At 35.5% G+C, this 13,899-nt stretch overlaps 1 protein-coding gene across 2 annotated transcripts in view; it reads right to left on the bottom strand.

Annotated features, from left to right (window-relative positions):
- Positions 1 to 13,899, bottom strand: part of sdt (stardust) — a 128,354-nt gene that overhangs the window by 21,821 nt on the left and 92,634 nt on the right. For both annotated transcript variants that reach the window (XM_065232815.1, XM_065232816.1), the window contains exon 8: positions 6,890 to 7,087. In XM_065232815.1, the coding sequence (XP_065088887.1) occupies positions 6,890 to 7,087 (198 nt within the window). The remainder of the gene's footprint in view (positions 1 to 6,889; positions 7,088 to 13,899) is intronic.

Raw genomic sequence — 13,899 nt, 5'->3', positions numbered from 1 at the left:
AGTTGGTGGCCGTGAAGGGTTCCTGGGGAAAGCACTGGACCTCCTTCAAGATGACCATGGCAATACAGGAAGTATTACAACAAAGGTAATTGATATTAGATATTTTGCAAACAGTGACAGACAGCGGACATGAAGAACCAGAGGAGGTGCCGGGCAAAGGTGTTTATCCTAGACAAATGGTAAGTTACAAATTCGCTGTTGTCGTTGTCGTAGGCGCCGTCGTAGTCAGTACCGTTGGTATATTTAAAATTAAACATCAACCGCTGAAAATATGAATTATCGCGTATTTCTGTTGTTCAGTACATGCCAAGTGAAATACGAGAACCTAATTTCATTTGAATAGCTTGTTTAACCAGGTCTTAAACAATCGTCACGTGGGTCATAGCTTGTTATGATTTCCTGAACCATGCGTAAAGAGAAAATCGAAACATTTAACGTCGCGTGAAAGTGGATCTTAATGAAGGCTTCTTTCGTAACTTTTAGTTTAAGGATTTCAATGATCGTTGGTTGCAATGGCTTGCTTACTGAGCAGAAAAATGCGGTCCCAGGTCATTTCATATTAAAAATGTATGGTAAGATCGCTTGTTTATCGCGTATTTGTAAAAAACTTTTCGTTGCCGTCGGTGCCGGGTTTGAATAGTTATAAAACTTGAGTAACGCTACAATGTGATATGAGGGGCTTGGTGGCCTTAGAACAACCGGTTTTGCTTACTGAGCAGAACATCATGAGTCTAATCTCAAGTCCATCCACATTTAAGATTCGTCAATCGTTTTATTTGTTAACATGACTACATGGTAACAACAGCAACTCGATGATTAAAAAGGAGCTCGTCTGCCTAATGGCAAACGTTTTTGCTTACTGAGCAGAAGACCGTGGGTTCAATCCCAAGCTCCTTCGCGTTATATGATTGTTAGGACATCAATTCAGCTTATCGTTTACCAAAACGAACCCTGCTGCAAACCCAACCCTATTACCCAATATCCCAGTGATTCCTCGTGGAAGTGCAGAGGTGTGCTCGGCTTCCATCAAAGTGAGTGTCACGTCAACACATTCCTACCCCTTCCTTTCTTGACCTGTGTTCGGGCGCGGCCGGCGCTGGTATTGCCTAGTTTGAGATCACCAGTTTTTACACATTGAGGATGATTGCTAGTCCCAAGCATCGTCTATTGGTTCTCTGTGTTATTACAGCTGGTCTGGCAATAATAGAGTAGCAACCATGGGCAGTCAATCATGCTCATGCTCATGCTCATGCAATTGCTGAATTTATGCATGGGCACAAATTAGGCGTATTTAGGCCGACATTACATCCATTTCCCCTATTTTATAATTACAAAACTAATTTTAAAGAATACGAGTTTTTTTTTCTTTTTCTTGTCGCTCATACTTTTTAAACGCATATTGTCTAGTTTTAATTATTTAAATCTTTTCCATAGATTATGATTTCCCATTAGTTGTTTTAAAAAACTTGCTGTAATTTCATTTTCAATGACATTTCGTGAATTTTCTTAAACAAACTCGTATACTAAACCTGAACGAATTTGTATTAAAAATTTCACGAAATGTTCGTGGTCTTGCGGTTAACGGCGTCGCCTGTCGTTTAGGCATAATGTGAGTGCCACAAAATGAGGGTTAGAATCTCACTCCAGCCGATGGAACTTTCCGCAACCCGAAAATTTACCTACTGGTCTACTGGATGTTGTGCGTTGTCCGTTGTCTAGTGTAAAGTGGTTCAGTCAGCACAACCTCTTGTTGGAGAGACGGTGTCTATTATATTTTTCAAATATCGTTGAAAATTGAGCTACAGTATTATTTTTTTGCAGTTTTGAGTTTGAATCCCTTTTATAAGTCTGTTCATAAAACTTGTAGCATGCTTTTTAAGTTGATGTCTACAAAACCTCATTTTCAAGAATTCCAAAGACCAAACATTTAAAATGTGCTAAAAGTGTTTTTTAATTTCATAGTACATAGTCATTATTCCAGAATTATCTTTGAATTGTCCAAAGACTCTTCTTGTCCTAAGTAGTTCGTCTAAATTCGGTTCTTGGAAATTTTAAATCATTTCAATTAGTTTATTTTCAAAAGTATCCTTGGAATGTTTCCAAAAGTTCTTTGATACTCTCCTATTTTGAGTTTAGTTTATTGAGAATCACGATGAAGAGACTTCTATCTTGGAATCTTCCTCTAGATTCACAAGAAACTATACTCCGAGCTGGAATTCGTCTTAGAATTCGTTCGAAATTATTATCATATTGAAATTCAAAATTATTATCATATTGAAATTCCCTTTGCTTTTATAAAAGAATTTTCAATAAAAGAACTCTTTTCAGTATTCCCTTGGAGTTTTTGTCAAGATTTTCTTGTAATTATCATTAGAACATTTTCTTTTTCATTCTCAGAATTCCCCCTAAATTTTTGATAATTTCTGCTCCGTAAAATATCGTTATAATTTGTCTCAAAATACCGTTTTAAATATGATTGAATTCTCTTGGATTCTCGTTAAAACTCCTATAAAACTATCCTCAGTTGTTGCGAGTTTCATCTTCCACTCAACTCAAAACATCAGCCAAACCTCACCTTGACGGTCGGCATGCTCAATTTTTTGCTCAAATTGCATTTGTTAATAACTCTGCACTCAATTGACGAAATCAAGAACAACATGTAAAAGGGGCATACAAGCTTTTTGTAAACAAACCTTCTTATGCCCTTGTCTCATTACTAGTAGTTATGACACCAACGCAAATCATCAACATCACCGGGTAGGGGAAATTTTCCTCTTCCCGATGATGTTGTTGGTTTGCATTGCCCTCGGTTGGCGAGAAAATGACATACAAAGGTTTATTTACAAAAAGCTTGTATGTCCGTTTCACATGTGGCTCTTGAAATATGGTTTGAAGCTGAGGGTTTGAAGCAACTGATAAGTGAACCCCACACGGTAAGAAATATTGTCAATACTTACAAGTATTGACAGTAATATTGATGATGTGAATACAGAAATATTGTCAATACCGATGTATTGACGTCAATATAAAATGTATTGACAATACGATTATTGTCAATAAAAGCAATCGTGTACGGTCCACAATAGAAAACAATTGAGGTTCCTAGAGGTACGTAAAACACAGCAGATTTTTTTCACGCAAAAAGCTGTTCTCATTTTTGCGTCACAAAATCGAAAAGATAAATAATTGCTGCTCTTTTCGGACTTTCAATGATAAAACTCATTGGTATGAATTCAAATGTTGTGTGTATCTACAGTTATTTCTCAAATGCTTAAAGTTACGTGAGGATAACAATAACAAATCAATTTTTTTGGCTGAAGCGAAAGTGAGGATAACAAACTTCGCACTTGAAAATGGTATTACGCAAGGGTGCGTGTTATAAACGCCAGAAAGGTCAATATGACACCTGCGGTGGAAATTCTTCTTCTTTGAATTAATCCGTAAAACGGAACTAGTTCTCTAGAAGCACAATATTCTTCTGGCAGGCTCCATCATCTGCTCAGCTAGCAACATTGATAAAAACCCTGGCTACTATATAATACTGCAAGATGAAAGCAGTCGATTGATCATATCAGAAAGTTATCAATTTCGAAATCAATTATTAACTAAAGATCATGAAGTTCAATCAGTGTTCTTGAAAAAAGTTGTAGCTCATACCCGTAAATTATTATGGAAATAGGCTAGGATTATAAGAACACAAAGTTAACTTTTCCCATAGTCATTCCCATATAAACTTCAAGGGCCAGTGAAGTATGAGATCAAAACCAAATGAGCTAAAATTTTGAGAGAATGATCAGGCCGTGATTTAAAATTGATTGAGTGGGGTGGAGCAAAATCTTCACTTTTGAAGCACCCAAATATACACAGTCTCCTATTAACTGAAACGAGATACAACGAACTTTTAAAGTTTTGCAACGAGGAATACGTTCACCGAACGCAAGGGAATCTGGAGTAAATCCCATAACCATTTTGGAAGATCATTAAGTCGCAGCAGTCGACCAATCGTATTCCGGGCACAGATGGCAAGTGTGTGTCAAATGTATTCAATATTGTGCCTCACGTGTATGCAGTCATTCGATTCCAAATTTGGTTAGTTGAGTGGATTCTTTCTTACCTGATCGACCCCCAGTCCTTCAATTTGATCAATTCCACACGTTTGACAGCCTTCATAACTACTTCAGGAGCACCGCAAGGACGTGTGCTTTGCCGCATGATCTTTGTTTTTTCTTTAACGATATGTGCCCTCGTATTTCTGCATGCAAGCTAACGACCTGAACAGTCACGACCAAACTTGACTGCCTCGCTCAACAAAACGATATCAATGAACTATTGATGAACGGCATGAGTATCAACATGATTCACCTTGCCTGCCAGGTGCACAAATAATCAGCAACTAGTTATTTTCGACTTACGCATGGCAACATCAGGGTTGTTACGAGAGATTTGAAATAAAATCCTCGTTAAATACGCGCGAACTTTTAATCAAAATCTCACCAAATCAACATGAACTTTAAATTAAAAAAGCATCAAATTCGCATCAGAACGAATCTGATATGCAAATCCGTGCCAAATTTGCGCCTGAAAATTATGATAATGATATGATATGATCCGGACAAAATCCGCGCCATAAGAAGTCTGATAACAAATTCGCGAAAACGGCGAAATTCGCAAAAATCGTGAAATCCGCTTTGTCGTAACAAGTCTGTAACATAGATTATCCTCAACTTCTACAGGATGTTCCCTTTTTACGTTTCACCCTTGCAGCTGCTCACAACTTGTCGCTGTACCTACCCACCGGACAGATTATGGTTTCAAAAATTTTTTTGACGCTTGATTGCAAGCTTTCAATGATTTCAATAAATAATCAGATTTAGTGATTACCAAAAGCACGCTTTAAATAGAATTTAGTACCTTGGGGTGAGTAGTATGTACATTGTTTATCGAAGATTTAACAATTAATAAATTATTTCCCTTTCTCATCAAATTTATAGCAATTGGTATATCCGGAATCGTCCCAAAGTATTGAAAATATGTCTAAGGCTGAGAACATGATATTTTTTTTATTAGAGTCTCTTTAACACTTTTGGGCCATTTGTGAATAGTTCGGAGATGAGATTTGAACTCGTGACATTTAGGCTTTGGCTTGACTTTAAATAATTTCAAAAATGCTTTTCAAAAGTGTAAATAAGTAACATAAAATACGTAATTTAATAACGGGGCGACCCCGGCGTAGTGGTTGGCATCCATGCCTCTCACGCTAAAGTTACGAGTTCAAATCTCACCCCCGGATAAGTCAAAAATAACCCAAGAATGTTAAAGCGATTAAAAAAATATTAACAGCTACGTCACATTAACTGCACTAAACTCACTTTTGTTCCAACCTTAGGCCTCGGTGAATTGGTCGAGCAAAAAACAAATGAGCACCAGCACCATCTCCAACAGACAGTGTTCCTGCCCTGGCAGACGGTTTAATTGTATTTTTATTTTACACCTTTTACATTCCTTCTCCCTCCAGTTAAGTTCAAGTGGGAAAGAATAACAAACGAAAGCGTGAAACATTTACACTAACAAAAATAAAAACGGCGAGAGAAAGGCAACCATATGAACAGGAAGAGCCCTTGAGTATCATTAAGCGTCCCAGTGATGGGTGGCCTATTTATGCAAATGAGCTGGTAGAGATGGAACAGTAGGCTTCGTCGGTGCACTGTTGCATCAATGCTGAAGATAATGTTAGACTGACTTCTCTGAAACTAGTTCATTGTAGTAGCACTTTAATTATGTCACCGAAAAAAAAATGAGTAACCAAACAACTCACTGGACACGGCGATCATTGAATTAGATCTTGGCAGTCGTGAAATGTTTGTGGAATACAATTACATTTTTGGAGGTGCTATTCCCAAAGAAGTGAGCTGTGCAATGAATTCTTTTGTTCGTTTCATCCATAGTGATAAATTATACATCAGTGCAGATAACAAACGGTGTCGACCGTAGCATTTTTGTTATACAATTATTTTGACTTATCTCTCTTGACCATCGAGATTGTTTATTTTCAATTGCTATGGAAACTGATGATCTAACAAAATAGAGAAATATACATTTGAAATAGACACTTTAGTTCGGTAGGTACTGTATTTTGACTGCCTGTGTTACGAATTTTAAGAACAAAAGCTGCTAATTATAACAGGAAATGTGTCGACTACTGTGGTTACTCGCAGGTTTTCAAGCATTAAAACTTGGTAATTTTCTAAATAAAAAAATGTTCCCATAAGATCCAATATTGTTCTCATATAGGTACAAGAAATACATTTTTCTGATGCATGAAATAGAGAGAAATAAACAAAGCAATAAAAATTTATACCATGTAATTTTCTTGACAATCAAAAAACTCAACAAAACTGATTGGCAGCAAACATAGCTTTTATCATTAAGCTTTCACTGAACAATTAGTAATATTGTACCGATGTCCGTGATATTTGATAAGTTTGATAACGGACGCATACAAGTAATGTACTTCAAAAATTGTTTAAAAAAAATTGCAATTTGGCCATCAACCATTATTTTTTTTTTCGTTCTTTTTCGAAGTGGTGCCATGTGAGAATTCAAATTTCCAATTGAAACATGAATTACAAATGGTTCCAAATTTTGTGGAATATTTTTTTTTGTTAATGATTGTAAAGTTTGCCTTCAACAATTTTAGAAAATAATATTAATCTCTTCTATTCGACGATGACCTCTTCACTGACATTGATTTATCATTTCAGTTTTCTGAATGATCCTTCCAAGAAATGGACCCTTGCGTATTTTCTTCCAATTCACTCTACATGTCATACGGGTTGGAATTGTTCGTACACTGTTTGAGAAAAGCTCAAAAACTAAAAAAAAAACCTACCTCGAATTTCTTGATGCTATTCAGTTGATCGGGTGTCGGTTCCACAACTTGGCCAATGTGTTGCTGGGGAGTCGTTGGCACCACCTTGCGGTCTGGCACTTGTGGCGCCGGCACCGGGGCGCGATTCGTTAGGCGACCATCTTTCTCTATTCGCAGATGATCTCGTGGCGGTGGTATTGGTTTCACTGAACCATTCAACTGTAAGTAAACGAATAGAAAAGAAGAGCGAATTGCGAGATGCACTTTCAATGGTGAATAGGATTGTTCTACAGGTACGGTTCAACACGTGTATTTTCAGTTGCTGTTAAAGCTACGGATGTAAGAATTGGTGACTAAAAGGATTATCCATCTAAATCTACGTCTGCAGGATAATGTTGATTGGTGCTCTAAACCTACTTTAGGAAAATAGATTGAGTGGAGTGAGTGGAGATTATCCTACATTGTGCATACTAGAAAGAAATTTGTTTCACACATCATTAATAGGTATCATCATTTTTAGACTGTCATTTGCATTGGCGGATATAGCTGGGGTCTTGACTGAGTAAAAGCACATTTCCACTTCGGCAGGTTTTAAGACATGTGGACAATTGTATTTTTTTTACCATCACATCATTCGTGCATTTTAATATAAATGGTATAGTACTCGAGCTTAAGAATTAAAAAAAAACTCACACTATTCGCACTCGAGCTCAATAATAAAAAAAAACTTACTGAGCTTCGAGAAGAATTATGCCAAAACTGAAAAATTCTTAAAATCTCTGGTAGAAGATCATCTTAAAACTGCTCGACTAAGTGATTAATTACAAGTCTAATATTTAGATGTAAAAATAGATTGATCATTGAACCTATTGAAGAATGGTCCAGTACAATCTCAAATTGAATATAGGATTCAATACATTTTTGTAATGCAAAAAAGACAGAAATCACGTGTTTCCAAATACGGGAAGGCACCATTTTTTTTTCTAAATTCTCATATTTTAAGCTTGATAAGCACCAGGTGATCAGTTCAAGCAGTAACCGTCAGTGCTGCAAAATTTCGACAATACACGGTGATACTCAAAATTCTGCTTTGGTCACTCGTTTGAGCTAACAGTCATCGTCAAGGCAAACCATGTCAATTGTCAGTAGCATTTTTGTCAGTGACGAACATGTGCTGATTTGTTTATTAGCTAAATTTGAAATGAAATTAAATGGCTTGAGCAAAACAATTACATGGAGCCATTAAAGTGAATAAGCATCTACGTCCTGAACCGCTTGGATAACAATAATGTGTCTCAGAATGCAAGAAATTTCACTTTCTGTTACCAGGTGAATCTTTGTCATTGACGAAAAAATGAATGAGATTTTGACAAAGATTTTTTTGAGGATCAAGTCTATCATTGACTATGTGAAAAACAATTTTGTCAATATCGCGCAAAAGTCTGTCAATGACAATGACAAATCTCAGCACTGGTAACCGTAACCATCTCGATATAAATATACATAAAAGGCTTACTTAATCGCTTAAAGTTTTCAGCAAGTTTATTATCCGTTTCATACCTCGATTTACTCCATGATACGAGAAGAGGTCCTTGGCATAACCATGTTCTTACCATTACCAGTTCTTTTCTGATTGTTTTCGAACTCAACTCTAGGGACATCCTAATCCCATTATACATTTATCCCTTAAACATATTTTGAGATTCAGCTCCGCAAGAAACACTAATTTGTGGACGGATTCCTCCGATGGAGAATTATAAAAATAGCACTTTCGTTTCTAAAATTCTGTAAGACAATTCCATATCAATTGCAATAGGACAATCACAATAGTACAAATTTACTGAGAACCTAATTTTCCGAGCTAACCATGTTTAAAATGAAGACCTAGAATACTCATCAAATCCACTCTATGCTTTTAAGGCAATGCTTGTGTATGTATGTCATAAAAGTACTACTACATCCAACTTTCATTTAGTTGATTATCTGAAGTAATTAGGTTATTAAGAACACAATAAGGAACAAGAACTACATGTATTCAGAAAAAATCATCCTCTGCTCTTAACTATTAACCATTCTTGCATTTACTCGAATGTGCTGCTATGCGCTGCTATGCGCTCAAAGGGTTGATTTTTGTTGGACACAGCTTGATAGAGCTGACGCTCCAATCTACTCAAAGGTTAATTTTTTTCAGACGCTATTAGGTTGTAATATCTATTACCCATTTAAAGGTTAAATTTTGCAACAACTAACAACGTCTAGCGTCTATGAACATGTATTTTAATCAACCCTCAGGATCCCAGTACAACTCATGAATGTGCCAACACCCAGTGGGAGCTGAATTTATATTAGGCCCAAAATCATCGAAATACCTCTTTATTTGAGTAATTTTTGCACGAATTGCCATCATCAAGCATTGAGCAACCACAAGTTTGAAACTCTATTTAAAATTTGAAATGACAACCGTCCTCAAACTGAATCCAGTAAATAACTTGTTTGAAACTAGTGAAGTCAATCAAACATATTAATACGTTTCTGTCAATATTTCCCTGATTTTGAATGAAATTCCCTGAGACTACCTGATTTTCCAGGTCCAAAAATGAATTTCCTGATGTGTTTACTGGTAGTCTACATCATGATTAGAATAATGAAGTGGCAGGTACAATCATGCTCTATGTCTTCGAAGAGATGAACCAGCCTACACAGCAAAAAAATAATTTTGATATCACATCAAAGTGGATGCACTACAATCATGTTGAAAATTTCATGTAATTTTTATGACCACATAAATAAACAAATGCAGTAAAAGCAGCGTAATGTCAGTTCATGCATTGTATTAATGATAATTTTGTCCTTTTTAGCAAGTAATATTACACCATATTTTCAACATGATTGTAGTGCATCCACTTTGCGTGATATCAAAATTATTTTTTTGCTGTGTACGGCTGAAAAAATCTATAGTAAAGATAACCATATCCGGGAAAGTCAAAACATTTTTCAACCCAAAAAAATCCAAGACCGGACCAGCGCGGACCTCATTTTGAAACACATAAGTTTAAATAGTTAATGATAATTTCATTCGCACACATAGGTTACGCTGGATTTGGCTTAACTTTACATGATAATTAATGTAATTTTTTGCGCAATATCATATAAATCTGCAAATTTTAAGCTACTGTGGGGGCAAGAGAAAATAAATTGAATGTTCAAACTTCAGTAGCTCTGTAATATCTCATACTAAGATTAACATAATTTTAAAATTTAGAATTGCATAATCCCGCTGTTGAAAAGAAAAAGAAAAAAAGAATACTCTGAGGCTTGTAAAAAACTATGATCACGGAATTTGACCAAGTTCATGTAAATGAGGCAATTGTTTTCGAGTTCTAGATCTATGAATAGTTTTCAAGATTCTGTGACTTGGAAAACAGGTATGTGTAATGGGAGCCGGAAGGAATGTTGTAACCTGAGGAGTCAGAGTTGGAGTCGGAGAAATTATATCGACTCCGACTCCGACTCGTCATATCAGAAGATTGTATTCTGAATGAAAAATGAAACAGCACAATATCTTTGCCGAATGTCGCATATTTTAACAAAGATCAGTGTATTTAACAATCTGCGAAATTAAGAGTAGCGCAATGAACTATATTGTAATCTAGGGAACCTTAAAGTAATTTACTGCCCTTTTAAGCATAATTGTCTCAATGGATCTCTAGATAAGTTCAGATAAACGTAAAAGAACTTCATGAAAATTTTAGGGAATCTCAGAAAAGCTGTGTAAACATAAGAAAAGTTAAGTGAGCCTCATAGAAGTCCATGATTTCAGAAAGGCTTCGCTATCAGCTCAGATATCTCCTACGTACACAAAAAAAAAAAAAAAAACACGAGAAAATGCAGCAACTTGATTTTAACTGAAATAACTCGCACAAAGGTTACCATAAGCCACTTTTCATTCTCTTATTTTTGTTTTACTTGTAGATTACTACACTGAAAATATATTTTTGTTATTTCTATGAAAACCATTTCGTAAAAATCAATATCGTATATAAAACACATCTTTCATAAATGATAAGAAACATTCGTTTCTCCTGTCATCTAAGCAATCTAATTATCTAAATTCATTAATCTAATCAATGCTATTATTACGTCTTATTCGTATAATATACAAATTCAACTTCGTTGTCATGTTTATTCCTTCCAATGATGAAGTTATTTTTACCCATCCTAACCTCCACATTTTTCGGTCTCCACAGCCAACTCTTGTAGCTCGCTGGTTGGGTGTAGCGATAGCGAGTGTGACAGTTTTAAGAATATATAGGCTTATGTAATGCTATTTTTACTAGCATTCTAAATTTAAATGTTTTTTTTTCAGTGTTGTTAATTGATAATTGTTGATGCACAAAAAAAATCTGAATTTTAACTATCGCGTAAAATCTCCCTTCGTTTAATTTTGAGGTATGCTTGACATAAACAGCGAAATCGTTTACAAACTCGCATACAATATTGCTAATTTATGCGATATTGCACTAAAATTTACACGAGATATCGGATAAATTGTATGTGCGCTATATCTCGCAGAAATTTAGATGAATTTTTCAAACGGTGTAGCGTCTACAATGCAAATCCACCATTGCAAAAGTTAACGCTAACGTTTTCAACGGTTATCGAATAGCAGTCTTTTTATTTGCATAATCTTGTAGGTGTTAGATTTTCTACTTTTTTTTTCTCGTCATTTCTGAGTGTGTTCTCAGTGGACCACAAGTCAAATATGGTAAAATGTTCCATTGACAATTGTAGTTTTGTGTGTCCGGTCCCATGAGTACTGCAGGGTAGCTCTCCAGCTCTCCAGAGAGTGCAGCCCATCCGACCGTCTTTTTTTTCCACTTTAGGGACTGCTCAAAACAGCGTCTGATCCCCATGTTTATGGATCGAATGCATAGACCCCCGTTAGAGGGAATGACACTGATGAAGACTGCACATTGAAGTCGAAATACGTATCTGTCATGAATACCAACACTAATTAAGTGGAATTAAATGGAAGATAACCTTTTTGCGGGATCGTATAACTCGTCTAACTTTTCATTCATCATACTTTGTTAAATTAGACGAGGTATGCGATCCCACGGATTCAACGTATATTCGTTGTACGTTAGGAAAATAGTAGGCGGAGACAAAAGGACTATGATTGGATACTTGCAACATGGAACTGCAGGTCACTTTGCATCCAAGTTTGTGATAACCAGACTGCGAGGCTGGTAACGTGTAGCCATGGATTGAGTGAAATTGATGCATCTGTATGCATCTTGACTGGTAAGGTAAGGGACCATCCATAAATGACGTACCATATTTTTTAGAATCCTTTTTCTTTGGAATTCTTATAAGAAATCTTTGAAATCCTTTGAATTACGTTTCAAATTTACCAAGGAATTCTCCTCGAAATCCCATCTCATTACCATACAAAAAAAACCATTAAAATTTCATTATAACTCTCCTCTAAATAACCTTGGAATTGCAGCTGAATCTCTCCTACTATCCTTCATCATAAAGTTCGACTGAAATTGTCTTTACATTTCCCTTAGCATTTCGAATTTCGATGAATCTATCCCAAGAACTTCTTAAGAATTATGTTCCGAATTTTAAAAGCATAATCTTAATAAATTCTTTAAAATTATCATGAATATTTGCTTGGAATTCATCCGTTGCAAAATCGTGTAAAATATCTCAATTTTTTTAAATTTTGTAGTGTCGACGGGTCAATCTTTCTAAAAATTTGCCCATTTGACTTACCCTATGTGTACGTTAGAAGCGTTAGGTTCCTATAGTTGTGTATGTAGACTCTATATACGACTACAGGAACCTAACGCTTCTAACGTACCACAACTATAGGAATGTTTACCCTACCAGCATTCCATTCGAACAATTCTGTAACTCAGAAAATAATCTCATATGTATCATATATATATCATCAAATGACTTTTTTTCTTTTGTCCAGAAATTTTTGGAGAGCTGTAACTTTTCTGGATGATCTTCAAAAAATTTTAACTCTTGTTTCTGGTATCATCAACTATTCAGGCTTTTCGGTATGGTTTTGGGCTTGAGTGGCTATGTTTGCGTCTCCTAAATAAGGACAAAAAAGCAACTAATTAAAAAAAAATAACAATATTCATAAAACGCTGCTCTTTTAGTACACTTTTCAAAACTGAAATATTGCAAACTGCAATATATATTAACCAAATAGACTAAAATTTTGCTCACTTTTAGTCAAATTTTAGATATTTGGAATGACTTTCCGGTAGTACGACATCCCGGTAGTGCGAAAAAAGTTAAAACACTTTTATTTATCTCTCCATCTACACAAATTTACAGGGTACATACTTTGAGCTGGTTACTACGGCCAAAATAATCATCAACGGTTTCAAAAATAATTATATTGCCGAGTATTTGAAGCTGAAGCATAGCGGAAATCGCATCTTGGATTACAAAATGATGTTATACATTACTCATCGATTTTAGTAGATCTAATTGTTTAACTTTTTTCGTGGTGAATGAATTCTAGCAACATTTGAAGAATGTTAAAGACCTATATTTAGACTTCAAATAGGCAAATTATTTAGATTACTGTTCTTCAAGAAGTAACAAACTACATACAGTCAATGAAGCCAAAAACTGTACCGAAAAAAACCTATACTATATAAAATGAACCAACAGCCAAGATTCCAGAAATTTCCATCCAGGTCTTGGAACTTTTTTTAGAGAGAAAAAAATATTAGAAGTTGCTATAATGTGCTGCACCGTAATTGCTCAAAATACAGACACTTTGTCCACAAATCCGAACACTTTTATAAGTTGATTTTCATTGCCTACTATGCTCAATATTGTATCATCGCACAAAGTAGACGTTATATTTATTAAACAATGAAATAGGGAAAATGGATGTAATGTCGGCCTAAATGCCCCTAATTTGGGCCCATACATAAATTCAGCAATCGACTAAATTTTCAATAGCGACCAAAAATATCTATTAATACCGTGTTCAT

This window comes from Ochlerotatus camptorhynchus, unplaced genomic scaffold (genome assembly GCF_037179485.1).
Source record: "Ochlerotatus camptorhynchus isolate MF236.1 unplaced genomic scaffold, CSIRO-AGI_Acam_v1.1 ptg000375l, whole genome shotgun sequence".
Lineage (NCBI taxonomy): Eukaryota > Metazoa > Arthropoda > Insecta > Diptera > Culicidae > Ochlerotatus > Ochlerotatus camptorhynchus.
This window is presented reverse-complemented; position numbering and strand designations above follow the sequence as displayed.